A 25357-nucleotide genomic window follows, 5' to 3' on the forward strand; every position below is an offset into this window, starting at 1 on the left:
TTAAGTACAGTTTCTATGATTTTTTCCTCTGTATTATTGTTCTCTTAGTAATAAGTAAATGTGTAACACATTAAATCTGTCTAGATTTATATTATGAACATTGATTTTACCTACAGGTAGTTAGAATTAAGGAACACAATAGTTTGTAACAACCTTTATTATATATTAATAAAAACATTTAACAATCTACAGTTTAATAAGATACACAAAATGTATTGCACATTTTAAATTATTGTAAATTTATTTGAATTTTGTAGAGGACTTTGAAATTTATTAATAAATTAAATTATGACCAGTTATGAACTAAATATATGAAAATATAAAGATAAAAAGGAATTACCGATTAGTGTCTTCTTTTTTAATTTGAACAGATTTTCGTAAGACAATTAGTCACGTACCCTTGCAAGTGTTTTTTTATGAATTTTAAATAGGAAGAAAGGAATTGGTTCATTTGAAGAGAATACTTTGAACAATCTCATCTGAAAGTAAAAATACATATGTCACCTCTTAGATGTTTATGCAATATTTTTTTCAAAGAACCTCATGATTCTTAATTTTTCAATGTGTAAAATTGAAAGAAGAAAAATGTAGTAACGAATATATAAATAACCATCATATCTAAAATTGTGACCTTTATAAATGCATCTTCATTTGGATGCCTTGTTCAAAATAATAGATACACATAAATGAAAACAAACATGTTTTATTAAAAAAAAAAATGACTGTTAAAATTATATAAGTGGCAGATGAAATATTCGTATTATCTCCTTTTATTTATATATCACTAACTACTAACGTATTTATATATAAGACGTTAGAACCAATACCCAACAGTACTTGTATATTAGATTAATAGGCATAACTCTTGAACAGTAAAACAAATCATATTTAGATTATAAACAGGACTTGTTAGACAATAGCATGGAACTTCTTCATGGGAACATCTCGAAAACTGAAACCAAATCATCACTAATTTAAAATGTAAGTACTATTTCAAACAATCTATATTTAGGCAACTGAAGTTTACTGATGTTAAAATCTCATAAATCGAATAAGAAAATACAAATCAAAGTAACAAACAAAAACTGAGAGAATCGCATGAAATAAGGCATCAAGACCGAGTGCGTCGATAGGATAATTAAAAAAGTCGACAGTATAAAATCTGTTTTGCTTTTTATGATTTAATTTTTCAAGGTCTAATATTAACATCTGAATAGTTGGATCAACCATGTTGAAAATTATACTTAACCAAGTTTAATGGTTTACGATCATTTTATTAAATGAACACGTTCTGTCAGAGAGCTAAAACTATTTTCTGAAAACCATAAAATTTGTTGAAAATTTAATATGACTTATGACCATTTCTAAAGATATCCATGAAGTAATTCAAACCTTATTACCTTGTGGAACCCTTGCTTTAACTCCAATTTATTGGCGTGGATCGGAATGCCATTATTGTTTTTTGTATGGTGTTTTGTAAACTATTGTTTCTTCCACCTATTTATCCTGCAGGTGGTGCTGTTTGCCATTGTGTTGCCAATATTGGTGTTGTTTGCACTTGTGTTGCCAATATTGGTGTTGTACGCCCTTGTGTTGCCAATATTTGTGTTGTTTGCCCTTGTGTTGCCTATATTGAAGTACGCTATTCTGAAACCATAAGTTTCGAGCAGATCGACATACAAAAACGGAGACTATATGTCGAGCCGCTTAAAATAGTACAGGTAGGCAGTAGTTATAAAATTTATTGATGTGATGTCATATGACGAGTCAAATGATGGCGTTCCTTAAATGTTTCTTGACAAATATTACATTTAAGTTTATCGTCTCTTTTTTTAATAACGGTTGGACTTTCTTTTGAATGATGGGACCGCATGTGATAAACTAGGTCACTGGTCATTCGGAATGACGTATTACACTTTGCGCACCAGTTTGTAGATTGTGTCAAAGCGGGCAGTGGTTTATGCAACATTGCCATATTACTTGTTTGGAGAATCTTCTCAACCATAGGATTTGCACTTTTGGAAAATGGTATTGAAGCAGTCAAACTACTATTCATATTCATTAAATACTGTTTTCTAGAATTCGGCGATAAACTTTCCATGTTTCCCATAATTGAATTTTGCACAGAAAATGGATATGCCATTCCTATACCATAAGTGTCCATCACTTTATTATGTATGTCTGTGTTAATGCTAGCGTTCATCATACCACGTGGTATCATGAGTGTGGATAACATATCTGGAGGAACAAAACACTCCTTAGTTGATACTGGTAGAGACACATATGGAGGAACACAGAGTCGGTCATTTTCATATTTCATGTTTGTTTTGTCTTTCTGAGAAACATCAACTTTATTTTCATCTTTTGGACTAGAAATGGCTTCTTTTTCAACTTTTCTAAACGCACTCGAGCAGAGATCGGACTTTTCGTGAGCATGATTTGGTACATTAGAATTTACATCTCTATAGTCTTTCGATAACATTATTTTATCAATACCATGGACATTTTCTTTCAGAAACTTTTTATTTGCGATGTCCTCTGAATGTTCTAAACTTCTTTTCCGACAATGGTTACTCTCCAATTCAGTTGACACAGATAAACTTTGCTTATTTAACCGCATTTTATGTGATCCAACTTCACATTTAAACTTCATGTGTGCTTTAAGTGAGAATATATATTCGAATGTTTCTCCACATCTTGAACAAATATATTTTTCATTTTCTACAAATAAGAAATAATAGGGTATTTTTTTTAAAATAATATGTTAATCTATCAATTATAATATTTTTAATTAAACTATACTCAAACACTAAAACATATTTAGTAGTTGAATGATATTTTTGGTTGGTTTTCTGTACCAAACGCAATAAACTAATTGTGATGTTTTATATTTCAAACTCCGAAAGAAAAAAATCACTGGTTGGTATAATCATTTTCAATTTCTGCCGTTTTAACAGGGCATGTGTTTTCATTACCAAAATATAGCGTTCATTCAGACAAGCCGCGAGTGACAAAGACAACCTGTGTTATGACAGCAAAAAAAAAATCAAATGTTTTAAAGGGACCCATTTCGTATGTTCTATTTAATGTCGTAACTTTATTTTACGCTGTCTTTTTACTGTCGTATGGCTAGCAGTTGACATGTACATTCTTTTGTTTCAAAACTATAAGTGTTTGACATGGGTGTACAGAAAAACGCGACATGCAGACTGAAATGTTATAGATATATGTGCTGGAGTGTTTGTTTCAAGTTATAATATATTCTGAGTTTTCCCGTATTTACAGATTTCCATGATAAATATTAAAAACATGATTTCCTAAATAAGAGGTAAATTAGCTTCAGGCATAGCGAAACACTACAAGGCTTCGATTTTTTAGTTTTCTTCTTTTTCTGGTTTCCGTATACTTTGTTCTTAACTTCATTACAAAGAACCTACAGAAAATTTAAAGTAAAGTGTGAACTTAAACTTGTACCTTTTATTGAATTTAGATAAAAATGTTACACAAAAATATGCAAAAATAAGAATAAATAATAGAATGCTAGCTATTGAACGTGGTCGATACAATAAAACAGCCTTAGAAAATAGAATATGTCCCTTATGCCATAAAGAGGTGGAAGATGAATTCCATTTTATCATAACATGCACAGAGCTTTATAAACCTAGGATCAAAATGTTTAATGAAATTTCTAATTTTGTCCCCTGTTTTAATTCAATGAGTAATGAAACTAAATTTGATTTTATATTTTCTTGTGAAGAATGTGATATATTAATTATCATTGTTAACAGTATAAGTGAAATATATAATGAGAGAAACAACTATAATGTCAATATTTTAACTGCGTATGATTCATGACTAATATTATAATATAATATATAATCAAGATATTTGAAAAGATAACTTTATAGAGGAGGCATGTTGTCAAAAATAGTATTGTAATAAATATTAACACTTTTTATTTGTTCAATGCTACATGTTTGTATTGTTTTCTGTCTATCGTTTTGTTATTTACGCGTTTTTTTTTCTTTAGTAACAATCCTATTGTTTGGATATTAAACTAATAAAATTCTTATTCTTAATAAAACTAACACGTGCTTTAGATATATCTGTTTAACTTTAAAATCATGACTAATATTGAAAACTAAAACAAAATTTATAGCTGGTTGCTCTAAAAGTATTCATTCATATGACAGGTTATATTTAAGTATATTACCTGCAAGTGGTATTCTTTTAACTTCTGGTACATCAATCAACTGACAGAAGTCTTTACTGTACCACACTAAGAGTTCTTCTCTCGATTTTATTATACGTAACGCCCTATAAAACACTTCTTTATTCTTCACGTACGCCTCCATATTTTGTTCATCTTCATTTCTGGCTGGGTTGATGTAAGCCAGCCATTCCATTCCACGTGCCAACCCATTATTTATTGAAGGGTCAATCTGTAAACGACAAATGTTGACAATCATTTAAACTATTTAAATGGCTATTAGATAGATGACATTGAGATTTTAATTTCTAAAGGGCGGAGACGACGCCATCTTTAATGGCTGAAGCGGTCGGATTGGAAATTTAATGTCACTATTGACAGATGCATTCTGTCTGAATGATGAATGACTTATGACCAACGAACGACGGTAAAACTTGAGATATTGTAAAGAATACTCAGAACTTACAACATACTGCTTACTGTTTTGAGGAAGACAACTGTTTATACAGAGACAACTTGTACTTGTATTTGATGTTGCGTATTAAGCAAGCGGTTCTCATAGTTAACCTTCACCACTAAATCAATAAATCCTTAGACCAAAATATTTACAAAGTGTATTTTAAGACACTTGGAAAAAGGATATAGACCATACGAACCTTAATAGAATATTTAAAATCGCACATCAACTGTTCTTAAGGGATTTGGAATCTTATATTTGATATTTGAACGATATAAATTTGTTAACAAATTATTTAAACACAATGTAAGTAATACAATATGACCTGTCGTGAAGCCCAGGAAACTATGCTGATTATATCAGAGCACAAGCAGTAGTATTGAGTAAATGGTAGTTAATCAAAGTCAAATATTTAAAATTTGCTGAGGTCTGGATAAATCTACAATAGGAATGTTCTGAACAAAATCTTTGGACGACACAATCCAAGGTAAACTTTTCAAGATGAAGTTAGAACCATGCGTTTTGGAAAAATAAAAAAAAGACTAACGATAATTTTTTATCATTTAAGTGTCATATAGTTGGTGAGGATATTGGATTTATTTATTATATTAAAATTAGTCCATTTGCCTGACCTTGTAATTAAATGTTTATGAAATAGTAACGTTAACTAACTCTTATATTTGGCAGAAACTAAATCCATTTCATAATTGGAAGCTTAATTTTAAGTCATGACACTCTGCATCGGCTGATGAGTACCCATACTTTCAGTATGTCCTGGGAGTTTATTTATCACTCAGTCTGATACTTCCTTTGAGGCAACTTAGTTTCTGATTACACAGCCATGTATTTCTGTTATATTAATTTCTAATTACACAGCCAATGTATTTTTGTTATATTTTATATGCTTATCAACTGCAGCATTTTCATATAAAGAATCCTTTTAAAACCGATGCAGCTAAAAAGAGAAAGAATCTCGAAATAGCTTAAAATGTTTATTAATGAAACATCAGAAAAAAATAGATAAAAATATTTTTAAAAAGTTTATTTTATTTGTTTGCATTGCCACAAATTGTTAATTTTGAATTAGTTGAAATTTTTGTAATCTATTTCAAACAGTAATAATACGTTTCACAATGAACATAAACTTTCATTCAGTAACATTTGACATTTTCGCAGAAGACCTTTTATTGCGAAATTTACTAGAGGCGAACAGTTAACTTTTCTTTTAAATGCATTGCCCAATTCATGAGACGAGAACAATGATTATCAGATAAGATTTAACTGACCTATCTAAAACGCCAAACCGTGAACAAACACCGAAGGAAAAAAACAAAACCCGACATATATACGGTATGTATTCGCTCTTCAACATAATGTACATGTATTAGATTTTGGACTTTCAAAATGTTTTGGCCTCGAGCATCCCTGAAGAGAAATCAATTGTCGAAATGCGTATCTGGTGAAACAAAATTGGTACCGTTAATGTTATTATAACCCACGTTTCCGTGTTTGCTACTCTCTATATGTAACTTAAATTTCTTTTTTCTTAACAGTGATATATGTTAAATATTATTTATAAAACTCAGATAAGAGATGCAAAGGATACCAAATTTACATTCACACTCTTAAGTCGAAAATAAAACTGACAACGCCATGGCTAAAAAAGAAAAAAAACCAAACAGACAGACAGATAAACAAACAAACAAACAACAATACCAAAGACTGAGCAACACGAACCCCAGATAACCCCGGAATCTTGTTTATTGTTTACTGCTAGGTCTCAACAAATAATGTAGAATATGAATCAGTAAACTTTGAAAAAGGACAATATTTGCATATGCATAGCCCCGCTCCCACGTCCACCATATTAATTGAGATACCAATTCAAATCCCCAAAACCCTAAATGTACCGTTGCTGATGTCTACATGCAGTCACCGTCACGGACTTGTTGAAGTTAAGCAAAATATATATGCACAGTGACATTCAAAATTCAATATAAACCTGAAATATTTGCGGCTGACAGAATTTAAGGTAAAGATACCTCTAACATTGGTCCCTGGTGTTGTGTGTCTTGCGTCAGCATTCCAATAGCATACGTTGGATCCATAGCCGTGCTTGATATAGGAAACGGACCAAAAATATGTCCATAATCAATATCTACCACTGTTATCACACCCATTTGGAATTTTGTCTGTAACAAAAATATAAATAAACTTCACATTTTTTTATGAAAGGCATGGTAAATGAAATAACAATAAAAGCTGTGTGATTCAATGATTATCACAACAGAGTAAATAAACCTAACACCGAAAAGATTATAAAAACCAGATTTTAAAATTCATTTATTTCGATATTTCATTTCTTCTGTCTTTAATTAATTATAAATAAAAGTTATTCCCACAAGTTCAATTATTTCGGAAATTTCTCCAGTCTAAAATAAATGATCAATAAGTCATTCCCCCAAGTCCAATGATTTCGGGAGATATTTTTTAATTACAACAGTCTTTACGCTTTGTTTTTCTGTTTTCGTTTGATAATAAACAGATTTTGTAACAAAACGCAATTGAAAAAAAAAAGATTTAAATTGTAATAAACATATTTAATCATTTTGCCGTGAACAATAATTTCGGTAATAAAAAAGCGCTATGTTCATTTAAATTGGCCGATAGGATTGAATCTGACTGTAATCATTGTCACTGAATAAAATGATATCAAACGAGTTATTTAGGATCAGGTGGTCAATGTTTTTACTGAATATTGTTTTATTCACGAGAGATTAACTGGGATTCAATAACTGCCTTAAACGATGAGAAATTAATATGATTTTACGGCATCCAAACACTCAGATAGTCAAACCATATGCTGCTGTGTTGAAGTAGGATTCTGGTGCGATTGTCAATGCACTTTCAAGTGAACAGTATAACAGAGCAGCGATTTATTTCAAATTAGGATTTAGAACGTGTCTTTGAAATTTCTTAGAATACATTGAGTAAAAATTCATTGGCTTCATATGTTTCATTAAAGAAATAGAAGGTTATAAAAAAACTACATTTTACGACAAAAATTGAATAAAAAATATCGATATTTCACTCGTTATGCAAAAAATACATTTCCTTATTAGTACAAAAATACATTATGAACATGAACAAGTATGTTCTCATGACTCGAATAATCTCATAATGCCAAATGTTTTTTATGTTAATTGGTTTAATTAATTCTTCTCGTATTTTTCATACTGAAAAAATAACATCTACAAATTGATTTACTCAAAATAAAGTCAAAACGTTTTAGAAAAAGATTAGTTTAGAAAAGAAAGAAAAAGGACAGAAAAACAAAACAACTTATTCAAAGTAGACTTAGTTTTCATACAAAACAGTCATTCGATTTTTCATTTATAATTATTTTAGAATGCATCTCACATGATTTATTCTTTTTCGATAAAGTTTTAACTTGATTTTACCTAGTTTTATCGGATGGAGTGTAAAGTGTCTGAAGCATATTTTCTAAGGCAATTCATTTTGTTGTACAAAGAATTTAATAACATGGAGATGTTCAACGTAGAGTTTATTGTGAAAGCCTTCAATGAAAAACTGTAAAATAGAAATAAACGAGGGTTTAAAGCGTATTAAAGAATTTGCATATTGACAGTTATGATAGAAGAGAATGAAAGAGATTCTTTTTCCAAATAGCTGTGTCAAATTATAGTTATAGCTTGATCGTCGAGGATTAAACAGAAAGCAGACCTTATGTCTTACTACAAAAAAGAGGTGCCCTTAATATTAACTGTAAACATTAAGATTTATTTTGTTCATATACGGTAACAAATTTTCACAGTGTGAAACATTACACATATAAAACAATCAAACAGGTCAGATTTCCGATAAACCTTTGAAAGCTTATTGTGATATTTTTAGTTTTCAAACGAACTTTCTATGAATGTGAACTTGTATAAAAGTTTTGGGCAACCTTGTAGTCAAACCTGTTATAAACATAGTTAGTCAGGTTATTTGATAACTTGTACATTAAAGATAGCCTCGCCGTTCAGACTAACATGATTAAAACCTGTTATTTCAGAAATGAAATCCAACGATTTCTATAGCAATTTTGCTTGGATAATGTGACATTTAAAAATTCGGATTGATTGGGATGAAAATACAAATGTATTCTTAATCAAACAGGAATCATCATTGTGACAGAAAAGGTCTGCTAAAAAGACGGATGTTATCCAATTTGTTTCGAAAGAGAAGTTTCTAATTAAAAAAGGAATAATTGGATTTGACCAAAGAGTCGAGGCTTACTTTTCTATAATATGATTTCAATCTATTCTAAATTATATTTTCATAGTGACTCTAGTGGACACTTTTGGGGTAGGGATTGGAAAAAAACTGAACCTATCTTAAATTTTGTATACAAGAACTATAATATTAGGGATAACTAAAGTACGTTCATCTTTCCAAATTCAAACACACTTTAGGGTAGTATAAACGGTTAAGGATCAGGGGTGGTGTTCTCGAAAGTATCCTGAGATTCGTCCTAAGTCATAGATAAGACCAATTTTAGGATGGACTTAGGATCATCTTAGGACACTCTTAAGTTGTGTCTCGAAGCTATCTCAGACGCATCTTATGTTAGGACGTCCTAAACATATCCTATGTGCGAAATTTTAAATAGTTAAAGTAATTGTTTGATAAAACATTTATTAAAGACGAAACCAATTAATAAAATTGTTTACGAAATTTTAAAATTACATGTATTTAATTAAATGCATGATTTCAAATGTAATTATAAAATAACATCAAAAAGGATTGTGATTTAAACTGGAAAACAATTTGTTTTGAAATGAAAATATTGAATTCGTAGTGTCATCGTATCGTAAAACACGAAGTTCAAAGTTTAAAATCATGCACAAATTCTTTAAACGAGTTAATAACCGATGGTGCGTTTCATTTCATGTTCATCTTCACGTAAAAAATTGAGAAAAAAGCATGCACAAAGTTAGGATGAAGATATGATGATCTTAAGACACCTAATTAGGTGTCCCAAAGTTAGGACGAAAAAAGTGATATATCCTAAGTTAAGAGAGCTTCGAGAACACGACTTAGGACAAAGACTTGTCATAAGATGGTCTTAGGACACGTCCTAATCTTAAGATAGCTTCGAAAACACCACCCCAGAATTGAGGTTGTGAATAATTTTACTATTGAAATTGTATAGGTACTTACTAGTACGCATATCTTATGTGCAAATGCATAATACAAGTTGACTTAGAAAAAGACGAATTTTACTATACAAAATATAAAAATATCTGCATATCAGTTGTCTTATCGTTATTGTTTACCATCCTACATGCTAATGGCATCCTATGGAAAATAATGCTTCATTTTAAAATTATATAATGTGGTAACTTAACATAGTATGACGACGTAAATAAATATCAATTTTGGACTTTCTTATTGATGTATTGTTTTACTTTAAAAAATTGTAAAACAGATATCAGGTATCTTCAGTTTTAATACTGTGGAATTTGCTAGAATGTTTTGTAATAAATATCAAGGAATAACATATAAAAGTTACTTACAGTAAAACGTTCTTAACATATGCAATAAGTATGTATGATAAGAAGTTAAACTTTGCACAACATATTTGTAAGATTAATTTTCAGGACAAAATAAGTTATTGGTCAACGAAAAATATCTTTTATAAAAATGTCTAAACAACTTCTACAACGTTTGGATACCCCTCGTATAACATTATTCTAAAACGTTTAAATTTCTAAGTCGATTAGTCGATTCCATGGGTATCTTTAACCCTAGTGCATGAGTATTAGGTCTGATATATAAATACGTCCATGTAAATCTCCAATATGCTGCTTCTTGTACATCTTTACGTTCTTGACTCTGTACTCCGTGGTTATTATCTTTTATTTATTTTTTACGGATTGTTATACATAGTAATTTTATCTATATATGCAGTTTATACATGTCAAGAACTTCATATATAAACGGTACTTCTTTGTTATAACCTGCCTAATAAATTTGATGCATAGTTTGTTATTTTAACATTCCGACCTTTGCTGTATTCAGATATATAAAACTAATTATTTTCACACAACATTGAATACTTCTTCCAATTTCTAATTATAAAAGGACTCTTCTTCTTAGAATTTAGCTTTAATCCTGTTTAAATCTTTATCTGTGTACAATATATACTTTAAACTGAATGATGTGATGGTAGTTGAGTTATAACACAAGTTGAAACATATCGCCAAGTCAGAAAATAAAAATCGCACAAGACTCAATATAACACTTCATAAATAAATACGGATTTATATAAGTTTGTCTGGTTTCAGAATCCCTATGTTTCTGTTGTATATTTGTTATTTGTGAACTTTTGAAAAATAAAATATTGTTTAAACTAGAACTTCTTTTAAAAAAAAAGATACAATGATACAACAAAATATAATAAATGTACTGTTAAGTATACTCGTATTTTCAGATGCCTGTTATTGTGCATAAACATTTCGTAAAGTGTTCGTCAAAAGTATATCTAAACGAGAAAAATACTAGAGCCTAGTAAGAAAATTTTTCTCGAATGTCTAGAACATTTTTGAAGGCATAACATTATGCATTGATATAAAATGCATAAAAAGATCTTTCGGAATATCAAAAAGGTCTTACTTTTTTTATGAAACATACTTTTAACGTTTTGGTAGTTCATTGATTTGTTAAAATAAATCATATGGACAATTCATATCGTAAATGCTTTCCATTTATCCCAAAATAATAAGTTCATGGTAATGTTAAAACGTCTAAAACTTTCAAAGTAAGTTAAGTTGTTGAATCTTCAGTATTGAATTCGACAAAACCGGTATTAAACTCGAAAAACTATACCTGCCTTACTATAATACTATGAATTGACTTACCTTTGCAAAAGATTTGGAGATTGACTCTTAATCTGTTACATACGGTCTAAACATAGTGAATATGTCATAGGCTTAAAAGGAAACATCTTTTGTATGGTTAGTGCATCCTTTACACATGCGCATTGTAATTGGTCATAATCATAATGACTGTTTTCCTTTTCTTCAGCTATTCACTGGAATTATTTATACACCTCTATTGATTTTTTACAGACCAATAAAGAGACAACAACATTCAAGTATTACAATTTTATGTTTTGCAATAGCCTTAACTTTACCTACGACTATTGTGCACAGGTAATTTCACATCATTCAATATTTAATTAAATGTTTAAAATTTCAATTAAATGCAGATTTTCACCTGTTCAGAATTTTTATATCAATGTAACAAGACTTTTTTCTACCATTTTAACTAATGACTAGTTTTTTAAAGAGCATATGTCTCGAACAATTGACTTTTAGATCATAGTGATCGCGGACAGATCGTCTTTCTTTAAAAATCATAAAACTGGGATTTAAACACAAAAGGTGCATTGTCAACCTAGGGAGAATAACTTTGTTAATTTGAATAGCCTGTGTTTAGCAGTCGACGTCGCCATCTGCTGTTACAATAATATCAAACAGTGGGACGGTGTCTACTCTTAAACACTCTAATAGTTTCGATAGCTCCTTATCTATAGGCAGGCGCATCCACCGCAAAATGAAGCACCCGCAAAAGCTAATGAAATCATTCGTAAAATGCATCCACGATGCGATTTGCGTTGTTTAATATTTAATTAGGATACTTTAAACACCCCTAGATGTCTTCACTTATAGGTTCAAGTGGCCAGAGGCTTCTAATGTAAAAATAAAAATATAACGACTACCTAATGTGCATGTGTAAAGAAGAAGACTAAACTTGATTGCATTTTCTGTTTTCAGTTATAAAGAGTCATTTTTTTAAAATTATTTTTTTAGAATTCAACTTAAATCAATATTTGTTTTAATGTAACTAAATAATCACCATATCTAAAAGGAAGATAAAAATAATATGGCAGCATACACGTTTATGTTAAGGTAACAGGTACGTTATGAGCAATCTCTCATATTTTTATGAAGTTTATGTTAAGGTAACAGGTACGTAAAGAGCAATCTTATATATTTATGAAGTTTATTCAATATGAAAGAGCATTTTTAAAGCGCATCTTAATATCGAAAATTTCCGGATCTACGGTATGCATCCTAATCATGCATAGCTCTGATTCCCATTCCTGGTTAGGCTATTTTTAAAATATTAGATTATATAAGCTATTCGACGCGTGTATTTCATATTTTGTTTTTTTTCACCGTTCATTACTGAAGTTATTATTTATCAAAATACGCATCTGATGCACTAAAATTGGCACCGTTTACTGTTTATATATTTAACTTTATTCTGAGATATACAAGTGTTTGGTTGAAAACCAATCGAGTAGAGGTGCGAATTGTACTAAAATATCAAGAAAGCATAAACAATAACACTTTTTTTGGCAAAACTTTTAGGAATTTTTGGTCCTAAATGCTCTTTAACTTCGTATTTTGTTTGGCCTTTTTAACTTTTTTTTGATTCGAGCATCACTGATGAGTCTTTTGTGGACCAAACACGCGTCTGGCGCAAATACAAAATTTCATCCTGGTATCTATGATGAGTTTATTTACATCAAAATATCTAAATCAAAATCTGCAGTACCAATTTTCTGTAAAAATAATATCATATTGATCACGAATATTTTTTATATGTGTATGGAATTATACGGGGCTACCGAACTCGTTTTGTTGTATAAATCATTAAAAATATGTGTGTCATTTTTATATATAAATCATTGAAGTATGTGTGTCATTTTTATAAACATTGAAAATAAGATTTTCGATGCATGATGACGTCTCAACATTACTATTCTTTTGGTCTTTCTGACCTTGTTTTCCCACATTGCTTACGCATATCGTTAATTTACAAAAAAGAAAGGAAAACAGAACGAATCTGGTCATCGCTATCAATTTTGCACAAATTATACAAAAATTCCAATGTCAATAAGATAGACAATATTATATTCTTTAAAGAAAAAAATTGAACAGGATTTCATTAAATATGAAATGATTTATGTAACCTAAAGTTTAAATCATGGACGTTTTTTGGACACTTTTATCTACAAATTTGTGCTTCTGTTAGTTATTGAAAAATTTTGGCAATATTTACGTTCATTCTAGTAATGTGTAATAGATATTTTGCTAATTCTCGGTAGCATACACATTAAATATATCTGTTTCTTCAATAGCCAGATGCAGTTTCCCATATTCTAGTTGCGTACACTAATTCATAAAAATCCGATAGATTGTTCAATTAGATGCTAGTTTTTAAAATGAGGCACCGTTAATGTCGAAAGGTATAACGTCTTGGTCGTTTATGGTATGCAGTCATTGAACAAGTATTCGGAATAGAGAGAAAAAGATTTTAACAATGCTGAACAACCGCTGTCATACAACTGTATTTAGCACTCTTTTGTTTTAATGTTTGCATTGCTTAGCAGATATTTGAAACTTATAGGATCGGTATCAGTAGTTTTAAGTTTCGTCTCTGAGGGCATCACGTTTTTTTAATAATTGCGAGAAAGCTAAGCATGTGTTGCTAAGAAGCTGACATTCGGACGACATGTAAAGGACATAACTGTTATGACTCCTTCTAAGATCAGTATAGGCACTAAGTCATGGATGTTGGTAGATTATGCCATGGAATATGTTATCTAATTTCTTACAGGGAAAAAAATGTTTCTAAAAATGAAATGAAAGGAGGTCATATTGTCTTTAAAGGATAGTAGTCTAGAGTTCTTTATTTTTAAGACATTTGTGTGTTACTTCGTTGCCACTTACTATTGGTTTGTATAGTACAAATACCTAATTCACTGGTAAGTCTCAAATATATAATTTTAGCCGGATCATTGAACAAGAAAACTTTAATGTCCCTTTGCTATCTTTCGCCTCTCTTTTAATGCTAATCGGCATGTATTTGCCAAAAGAGGTCTTCTGTTGGAGTGTGTCTTCCGAGAGAACCAAAAAGACAGGTTGTACTCTTCTTCATTATATTTTATAATGATATATATATATATACAACCAGAATTAAAAGATTGCTTTCATTAAACACCATACAATGGATGAAGTAGATCTAACAACAAGATGCGAAGCATTCACGTAGATGAAGTGAGAACAATGCGGAATAGAGTAATTATTAATAAACACATCATAGATACCAGGCTACCAGATATAAAATTTTGTACGCCCGATATATAAATATATACATCTTCCACTGTATGCTTCTCAAAATATACATATTAAATAATCATACTACTGACGAGAATCAACACATTTCACGGTATAGAGTAAAAGTAGTTTTTATTGAAACCCTAGCAAGTTAACACAGACAATAAATATCCTTATCGTGTGGATTAAGAAAGATATGAAATGCAAGACAGGCATGAATTACTTGAAAGAGGATACCCGGAAAACGATAGAAAGACTGTGTCGTATGTTCGACTCTGAACAAGCGTAAAAAATCCAAAACTGTATGCAATAGGTGCATGAATGAGTTCACAAATAGTATGTACACAGTCATTGAACTTTAATTAATACAAGTCATTTGATGATATAGTCTTTGAAATTTTCAGATTGAAGGAGGATGCTTTATTTATTTCACCATATGAATAAACTCATCATAGATACCAGGATTGAAATTTTGTATTTGCGCCAGACGCGCGTTTCGTATGAAATGTCTTATAACAAACAGACTTATAGTCATCGGATAATACTGCACTCACTAGCCGTTTGCCGCACCTGAGTCTATCCAAAGTTTTTGGTTAGGTTTTTTGCTTCTTTCATATTTTGAGTTTTCATTCAATGTTGTCCTTTGTATTCCTCCTATATCCTTTGCCCATTTTTGTCGTGTCCCTGGATTTATCGTTCTTTCCTGATACTTCGGAACTGACATGAAGTACTACTAACTGCTACCTTGTGAACGAACTAACATGTTAAACAAAATCGGCTCAGCATTTGCAAAGGTTAGATAAGTCATTTTTCTTTTATTCTATTGCAAGATGAATAAGACTTAGATTGTATGTACTATCACTGATATTTCGATTTATTTAGTCCAAAGCGCTCTTCTGAAGTACCTTCGTCAGAAATGGCCAAACCGAAACATTTGAATATATACACGAAGAGGTATATGACCAAAAGGGAAAAAACCCAACCAAATCAAATATATATAAGGTCATCTTTGCCTGAGAGAGTTATACCATGGTTTCTTAAAAATGTCTGAATTTATCATGTATTTCAAAATTATATTACTACCAAAGCTTTTGAGCTGATGATACCCTCCGGGACGTACAGTCCACCAAAAGAGGTTCAGTGCTAGAAAATGAAATTAAGACGTTAAAAATTACTTGGTTCCAAAGCGTTTTCTTGATTTACCTTCATCAGACACGCTCAAACAAAAAAAAAACAAAGATGTATAAATACCTGAATATGGGAAAATCTATATTACTAAAAGAGATCTAACCGGAACAAGTCATAAAAATAATATGATTCACTCATTTTTCTGTTCAAGTTAATATGTTTTTTTTTTCTTTCTTTTAGATATAACAACTGTCAGAATTAAATTATCGAATGTGTTTCCAGACAAGGTACCCGATGACCCTGTAAATATTGATTTTATAAAGAAGATCTTATCAATATCGGATGTTATTTTAAAGGAATCTGAAAAGGTAATATGAGAATAGTCACTGAAGCAATTTTAAAAGATGGCGCAGTTGATATCTCGTACAATGATAAGGAAGAAGACATTAACACAACAACCATAAACAATTGAAATGAACATGCCACCAGTACTGATATTGATCGTATTAGGTAAAAAACAAGAGGCTGAACAATTTCCATTAATTATTATTTATGGACTGGAATTTGTGACGAGATAACAAAAGAAAAAAGGAAAAATAAATCGTTGGCATGATAAGACGAGGAAAAAACCAAAGGCATATAGGAATATTTGTCAACAAAACGCCGAAGCCTTTTATTCAAAATAAAAACAAATATGTTCCTTTACACGATGATCTTGCAATAATCCCTCCCCCTTAAGACTCTTGGAACTGATGTAAATAATTATGCGGCCGAAACATCCATTTCACATTACATACATTCTGCAAAAATAGTCACCAAAAAGACTTCGCCCAAATGAGGGATTGATTAAATAGTCTAAACAAAAAGTTGTGAACCTTAACATATCTATGAATTAGTAAACCAATTTTGAACTGTAACGGGCATTATTAACTGAAGGGCTATTTATGACTGAACAATAAAGAAAGTCATATTCAGTCTTTCAGTCCATTTTTAGACTTATCCCATGCGGTAAATTTAGTACTGTTTTAACCAATTCGCTTACAGTCAGTATAGATTTTTCAAGTCTATTTTCAGTAGTAGTTACTTACCTGAACTAAACAACACCACAGTGAATTTTCTGAAAGTCACTTAACAGTTCTGAATTTACGACATGAAAAGAGCTCAAAAGTTATTTTAACTACAAACAAGACTTTTGTGATGATGTTAAGATCAAAATGGCCGTTTAAGACTTATATTCATTTACAAGTAGAATGACATACAAGAGAATCAAAACAGATTGATGGTAAATACTCTTGAAAAATTGGGATAACTTGAAAACGCATTACTTGAACTCATACTCAGGTAAACTTCGGATCAATTACTTTTTACTTTATTTTCAATTTTCAATTTTATTATATCAGTTTAATTTGATAAAATGAAAGAGGGATACAACATTTTTTTTTTTATAATTAGTCACTTAGAAAATAACTAAGGCAACATTATTTTACTGATATCCAAATTACATAAATCGATTAAGAAGAAAACTAAAGAAACACACAATAGCTGAGGGAAATAATGAAGGAACGAAAACCGGGTACGTCGACAAGGTAAGAGTTTCCTGCTATTACATCCCAACTCCTTTGTTCTAACAGGGATGATCTGAGTCGGATCACCTCTACCAGATCACCCTACCTTGAGTTTTTTGTTCTGCATGCTTTCTTTTGTTCTGTTACATTTTGGCGGGATTGTCGAACACACAATAAAACTTAGAAATATTTATGAGGAATAAAGAATAACTTTCAAAATTTATGTAGAAAAAAACCACTAAATTTCCAGTGTCTATGCGGGGAATCGAACTCAAGACATTAAGCATATGAAGCCACGATTCATACCCCTACACCAGGACGACTGGATACTAACTCACTGTTGATTTAACATATTTAAACATTGTATCTGGGGATCATAAAGGGTATATACTAAATAGTAATATATAAAGTATATTACAATTATTGTATGGCATTCTGAACTAGATGTTTTTAAGCGTAAATGTTTTTTCATATAGTCTAGAAGAGCTGGGATGTAAAATAGTTATCCCACTCGGACTTGGTGTGTCAGTGTAAGATCACCCTCCGGCCTACGGCCGTCGGATTGATCTTACACTGACACACCGCGTCCTCATGGGATAACTATTACTGCATGCATCGCCTGCAATGCGAATTCACACTCAGTCAAAATGTCACAATCGTCAATAGGACACGATCGTTAGAAATACAAATAAGACTATTTTTCGGTGATCTAAAGATCTATGACTGCGAAAACATGTTGCTAATGACAGAAAGTCAAAAGATACCAAAGGGACATTCAAAATTACCAGTCGAACATAAACTGACAACACCACGGCTAAAAAAGAAAAGACCAACAGACAAACAACAGTACACAAAACATAAAATGGAAAACTGAAGACTGAGCAAAACGAACGCCACCAAAATCTGGGGGTGATCTCAGGTGCTCCGGAAGGGTAAGCAGATCCTCCTTCACATATAGCAACCGTCGTGTTGCTCATGTTAGTACATAGTGTTGCTGCTCACAAGTAAGCTATTAAACCAAGAGTTCCAAGTGGTGAAGTTGAAATCATCCCTTTAAAATGGTACGGACGCCATCATGAGTTGGTTGACTGTTGTGGAATATCTGTTTCACAGATGACGACGGATATTTTCTAATTGTCGTAAGGGAGCAACCATTCACTTCAAGGGGAGTTATGTTTTTTTTCTGAGTCAGAAAACTTTTATTTAGTTTTTCAACGCTATCAATCAATTTTTTTTTTTATATTTAACACTATAAGGTATGGGGAAAATCTGTATTCAGAATATTTTTGTTTTGCCATCTTCTTAACCAGAATATTTTTTTTCATCAAATTGGGGATCAGAATATTTTTTTTTCATTTGGGAAGTCACGGTCTTCATTCGAGAAAATACAATTATTGTGTAACATACAGGCTTCCAAAATTGAAATCACTAAAATTTAGAATACCGTGAACTCTAAATGTTGTGTATGAGCCATCTCATAATTGGAAAAGCTTAATCCTCTAGAGAGTACACTTTTATAACCCTTTAATTCCATAATTCTGGGAAAAAAGATCACTACTCTTTAAACCTGTAGAGTCATGTGTACTTCCTCAACTTTCAGTCCATAATTTAATTCCATGTTTGCCTTGCAAAATGCTTATTGAACAGCCTATTAAAGTATGCATGAAAATTCGTTGTGCATTTAATGTTTTGGTGTGAGAGGAACAACTAGAACAAAAATCATAGAACGATATGGTACATGCCTTCGTAATAACCCAATAACAATGGAAAGCAATCATCTGCTACGTTTTATTTTGATTTTCTGTTATTTATGGGGATTTTTTTTTCTGGTCTTTTATAGGGGGCTCTTGTAATGGAACTATTAATGACTTGAAATTCTCAATTCCATAAAGTTTATATTTGATATATCAGCATAATTTGGCTTCAATACTAACTAGTCTTAATATGAAATGCGCATATCGTGTATTATGCAAGATTTGAAGATGATATATCATTTAACGAATCTGTTTTGCAATGTGAGTTATAATGTTTATACCAATGATTTCGTCAGAACTTGCGATATACATGTACCATATCTATTAACACCAAGAACTTCAACAGGTCTTTTTAAAATCAGAAATCAATCCACTTTCATTGTTGCATCTGCTTAAAGCCGTAGCTGATGACATGTTGTAAAGCAATTTTAATCTTATTACATGTATTACATGGGATGGAATGACCAATTTCCAATATTGAAGACTAATTTTGTTACCTTTAGATGTCTATTTTGGTCAACTTTTTTTGCAGAGATTAAGCGTTTTTCTTTTTCACAGAAAGTGATATGGTGTTTTTATTTAAGAAACATAACCATACGATTAAAATTGTTTTTCTCAGACAAATAATGAAATAGAAAATTTAGCAAACAGTTGATCACATCAAAGTGAATTATACTAAAAGTATAAATTAATCTTAAATTTCTTGTATTATGTTAATAACAAAATACAACACAACATTTGACATAAACAAACTGAATATATCATCACAAACAGTTCATACATTTTTGTATTATTGCGTGACTAAATAACCTTGGTTGTTTTTAACAATGTCATTTATGATTAAATTTACTTATGGACTTTCCGTTTAGAATTTTCCTCGGAGTTCGGTATTTTTGTAATTTTACTTTTTTCGTGTTGCTCAGTCTTTGGTTTTCTATGTTTTATTTTGTGCACTGTTGTTTGTTTGTTTTTTTTCTTTTTTTTTTGCCATGGCGTTGTCAGTTTATCATTCGACTTATGAGTTTGAATGTCCCTTAGGTATCCTTTGCCTCTAAATGTTTTACCATTCTTTTTGCAACCACTACATACTGAAAAATATTTATTTGCTTCATCTTCATCTTCTGTTTCAGCAAGTCCAAGCACATCAGTTCCCCAAAAGAAACAAACTTCCAACCCAGCAGAGTAATAACTTAACTCTACAGAACAGTTACAAGTAATACTCTTTCTCACAAACACACAGTTCTCAAAACATGGATTTCTTCTTCAAATCTAACTCATCAAATGAGAAGCCGCAAGTGTACGGAACATCTGTTAAACAGTTTACCAATTGTGTCCTTCTGACTCCCCTTACTACCAGTGATGATCGAAACTTTTCTTATATTGGCATTCCATATAACTGTTCAGATGATCTATATTTGTCACAACTGAGCGGCTCGAGGTCTGGAAGATGTTGGAGGCTTTCACATAAGAGGTTTTATGCAAACATGAGGCGAGGTTACATGTTGTTACATTAAAGATATAATGGTTAGAACATTCATAAACAATTTTCTTTAAATATCGAGCTGAGGACTACCTGCAACTTTAATCGTCTGATCTATTTTCAGTATTTCACATCTGCAGTCATATAATTCACCCCCTGTTGCAGGATCAAAACCTTAAAGTTTTAAGTTTGAATCTTTCCATTTGAACCTTGTTATAACATTTGATAATAAAATACGAACAGACTCTACTGTGTCTAAAATCTCTTCTTCAATAGTAGGATATTTTTTGCTAATTTTTTATTTCTCCTTATGAATTCACAGGCTCTTATTGCTTTCTTAGTGCTCTATTTTTCACGCATCAGACCTAATGACTGGAAACCCCAAGATAGACACGATTCTTTCAGCTGGGTGTGGAACAGTTCTAACTACAAATCATGTCAAGATCAAATATAACAATCAGACACTTACGGGACTTTTGAACAGAAACATATATAAATCTGTGGTCAGGACACCCATTACTGTAAACAATTAAAATGAAATTGATCATTTCATTTTCTACAAATGATTTTTTTGTAAATTAAAAAGACATCTCCGTTGCACGCCGCCATGGGAAAGAAGATTAAAATGATGTTTCAAGCACACCTGGAATGTATGAAAATAAATTCCCACTTATTGTAAAGATTGTAGGGCATGATCGGCACTTCAGATTTCTTCCCCATTCCAACAATAACCTGCTTCCCTCTTTCCATAGTTAAGACTGGATATCTAAGCCTTCCAACTTTTTAAGTTGTGCTTATCATCCATACACACAAAATTACAAAATGGTCTATACATTATTGTAAATTATTTTTGGTAGCTAAAAATAGCAGAAGCATGACGCAATCAACGTGTGTCTTCCTTACTTAGCGATATTGAAACATGAATATTATTTTGAACTTCCCTGTATACCTATGAGAAGATTGAAAACTATCATGTCGTGGTCAAAATTGCATTGTCTTTAGCCACTAAATAATGTGATGACTGGCTTTATAAGCCCCTTGCATAAGAATCATAAAACCTTAGTACTTTTAACGCAGTTTTTCACTGTATTCAATATATGGTTTCAGACAGGTAAGGCATCCCACAACTTGCATGCGTCAATTTCCCCACTCAAAATAAATTTTTGTGTACCAATGTGTGCCTTGAGTCGTCCGTAAGAACATCATTCATAGAAGGTTAACGGTTCAAATGTTCTGAAACAAATCAAAATTGCTGTCATTGCTTAAAAGGGACAAGTGTTTAGTTGTAAATTAAGGCGACAGTATTTTAACAACGTTCAAATCTCGTAAATCGATTAAAAGAGACCACAATTTAGCTCAACCTATTCGTAATCATTGTACTTTTCTGGTTGACCTAGGTTATCAAATCTGAAATAACAAATAACTTCTGCGTCTTTGTTGTTTTGAATTCCATTGATACGCTTGCCCACCTCTGGTTGAGATTTGTATGTTCTTTGTTTATGAATAGCTCTTAGATACATCAATATTAACTTTCCACAGAAAATTCAAGTGTTCTTTTGATCAGGTTGTAAGTAAATTTTTCACATCTCCACATACCTACATAATTCATAATATCAGAATTTACCTACTAAAGATACCTACTTTTGCCTTTTTTTGTTTAGAATATTTCAATTGAAATACAGGTCTAATACGAAGTATGTTTATTACATACTGTTTGTTGTCTTTACTATATTGGGGAATGGATATCACCTTTTATGTGTACCATATCCATAAGTCGACAATCATTTTATTTCTATTTTTAGTTTCTTTTCTACTGATCAAACATGAAAAATCAAAGATCATGATAATATTTTACTTAATTTTTACTAGAGTTTGAGTCAGAATAATGTGATCGTGTAGGGTGACATGTCTTTCTGTAGACTTTTACTATGTTAACTAGCAAGTTAATGTTCCGGCTCAGCGTGTCAGTCTAGCACAAAACAGATCTCATATTCACATCACATTAATATAGTCTCATCCTAATATGCTTTTACTCCTCTCCAATGGAAGACATGCCCTAAACCAATCAATTTCTAAAACCTTTCATGTTTTTTTCTTCTCTTTTTACGAAGGTAATCAATTCAATGTTCAACTTTTTATATTTTGATTTAAAAAAAAAGGTATTTTTCTTTAATTAAAGACTGAAGCCCTAAACATTAAGTCACTTTCGAAAAAGGGAGTAATGTGGACTTCTTTTGTCTTTTTTTATGGTCTTTAGCAATTTTCTTCATATTTTTCCCGATTCCATATTTTATATTTTACTTTTCCCTCAGTAATTTGAAAACTATTCACCTTGTTTTAATTCGATAAGACAAATTAACCTCAAACTTACAAATTCCTTGAATTAAATCTGTAAAACAAATCTTAATTATTTCAGGGATTTTCTACAATCCCTAGTCAAAATCAGTGGTTTTAAAAAACTCCTGAAATTTCAAGAATCTTACAAAATCCCTGATTTTACAATTCACTAAAACATATCAATACTATACAGTATAATTAAATGAAAAACGAGCTTTGAAATCTATGCGACTAAAGCAAAATAATCAATCAGATGAAACAAGATATCAAGCAAAACATGCATATGTTTGACAAAACACAAACACAATTGCATGCAAAATATATTTAAAAGCAGCACCGTAAGCACAAAACAAGCAAACCACTTATATAACAAAAGAAAAGTATGTTTCAAAATCTTTACATGCATTTTATTATAAAACTGACTTGTGCAACATTTATATACATCAATTGATAACCCAATATAAAATACTTTTCTATAGACAAAAACACGACAACCCAAAGAAGTTATCAATACTATAGTGCACTTTTAACAATTCGACGATATATTTTTATAATTGTATAGCCCAGGCAACACCTAGCTGTTAGACAAAGGTGGCAATATCTGAATTAATTGTGTCGAACGTTACCACTCGGCCAAACATATATACAAATATAACAACAGCGAACAGAAAAGGATAGACATATGAAATACCACAGTAGAAAATGATGCATCGCTGTTCAATTGGGGAGGTGAAATATGATTTTGGACGAATCAATTCCCAAACGGCAATACGCTTTACAATTTTCCTGGTCCGCCTTTTATGTACATATTTCAATCGACTAAACACGCTATAAAGTTTAGTGTTCAAAATAAAGTTTCAACATTTTCTATGGTTTATGTAAATTTTGGTATCATTTAGTTAATCAGTTCGTAGGAATGCAAATGATTTATTTTATTAACTGAGGCATTTTATGTATAATCACTAAAACTAATATTCAGTGTAAATCTTTTTCATTACGTCCAAAATATTTACATAGCAATAAAAACGATGTAATTCATTGCTGAACTTTATTGAATGCAACCATTTGGATGATATGTGTAGATTCCGTTATTGAAACTGACACCCAGTCTGCCAAATTTGAAAGAAGTCAGATGCAGAAACCAATAACCATGAAATTCTGGCCATTTAAACGCACAATAATCACACAGACATTAGCATTGGAGAAACATTTAAAATATTTGCTAAATTTCTCAGGGATGAAGCTTATCAAATTACGTCTCCAGCCTATTCAGTGTTTTTTATAAACATCATGCATTAGTTGGCATCCCATGATAGAGTCGGACATTGTACGTCGAGTTTCATTTCATTCTCTATTCATATTAAAAACACTTTTAATCTCCAAAGTGCAAATTACGTTTGCGAATGACTACTCTTATAAGAAACATAGGGGAATGACGTTATAGAATATGGGTAAGGCCAAGACCTTATTTTTTACTTAATTTACTTTGGAAATATTGGCTGTAACAAACATTGATTGTTGTCAGTATTGGGTTAATAAAATAGGAATTACAAGAATACGAATAGACTTTTGCATTATTTGTAAGCGAGTATGGTACTTACTTCTTCTTAAATTTAATTAAATAAAACAACAATTATCATTATTATTATTATTGTCTATAAAAACTTGATTAGTTTTATCTTTAACAAGAAGTTTTTTTTTAATCCTATCTATTATAAAATTGTCTACAATTTAATAATAATAAATATCTATTGATTTGTTGTTGCTTGCTTAAAGTGCAAATACAATGTCCAATTAAAAATAAAACTTTAAAAAGTAAAATAACAAAAATACCGAACTCCAAGGGAAATTCAAAACGGGAAGTTCTTTATAAAATGGCAAAATTAAAAGCTCAAACACATCTAACGAATGGAAAACAACTGTCATATTCCTGAGTTGGTACAGGCATTTCCTTATGTAGAAAATGGTTGATTATAGATATAAGAAGATGTGGTATGAGTGCCAATGAGACAACTCTCCATCCAAGTCAAAATTTATAAAAGTAAACCATTATAGGTCACAGTACGGTCTTCAACACGGAACCTTGGCTCACCCCGAACAGTAAGCTATAAAGGGCCCCAAAAAATTACTAGTGTAAAACCATTCAAACGGGAAAACCAACGGTCTAATCTATATAAAAAACGAGAAACACTAATGAACCACATCAACAAACGACAACTACTGAACCTGGTTT

General features: G+C 31.1%; 1 protein-coding gene across 1 annotated transcript; it reads right to left on the reverse strand.

Annotated features, from left to right (window-relative positions):
• Positions 1–730: 730 nt before the first annotated feature.
• LOC127709533 (PR domain zinc finger protein 8-like) lies at positions 731–11646 on the reverse strand. Its single transcript, XM_052215137.1, has 4 exons — positions 11591–11646; positions 6710–6859; positions 4214–4442; positions 731–2721 (listed from the first exon to the last, which is right to left on the reverse strand). The coding sequence occupies exons 2-4, from the start codon at positions 6845–6847 to the stop codon at positions 1742–1744; spliced, it is 1347 nt and encodes a 448-aa protein (XP_052071097.1). The 5' UTR covers positions 6848–6859; positions 11591–11646; the 3' UTR covers positions 731–1741.
• Positions 11647–25357: the final 13711 nt, after the last annotated feature.

The sequence above is a fragment of the Mytilus californianus genome, unplaced genomic scaffold (assembly GCF_021869535.1).
Source record: "Mytilus californianus isolate M0D057914Y unplaced genomic scaffold, xbMytCali1.0.p SCAF_7, whole genome shotgun sequence".
NCBI lineage: Eukaryota > Metazoa > Mollusca > Bivalvia > Mytilida > Mytilidae > Mytilus > Mytilus californianus.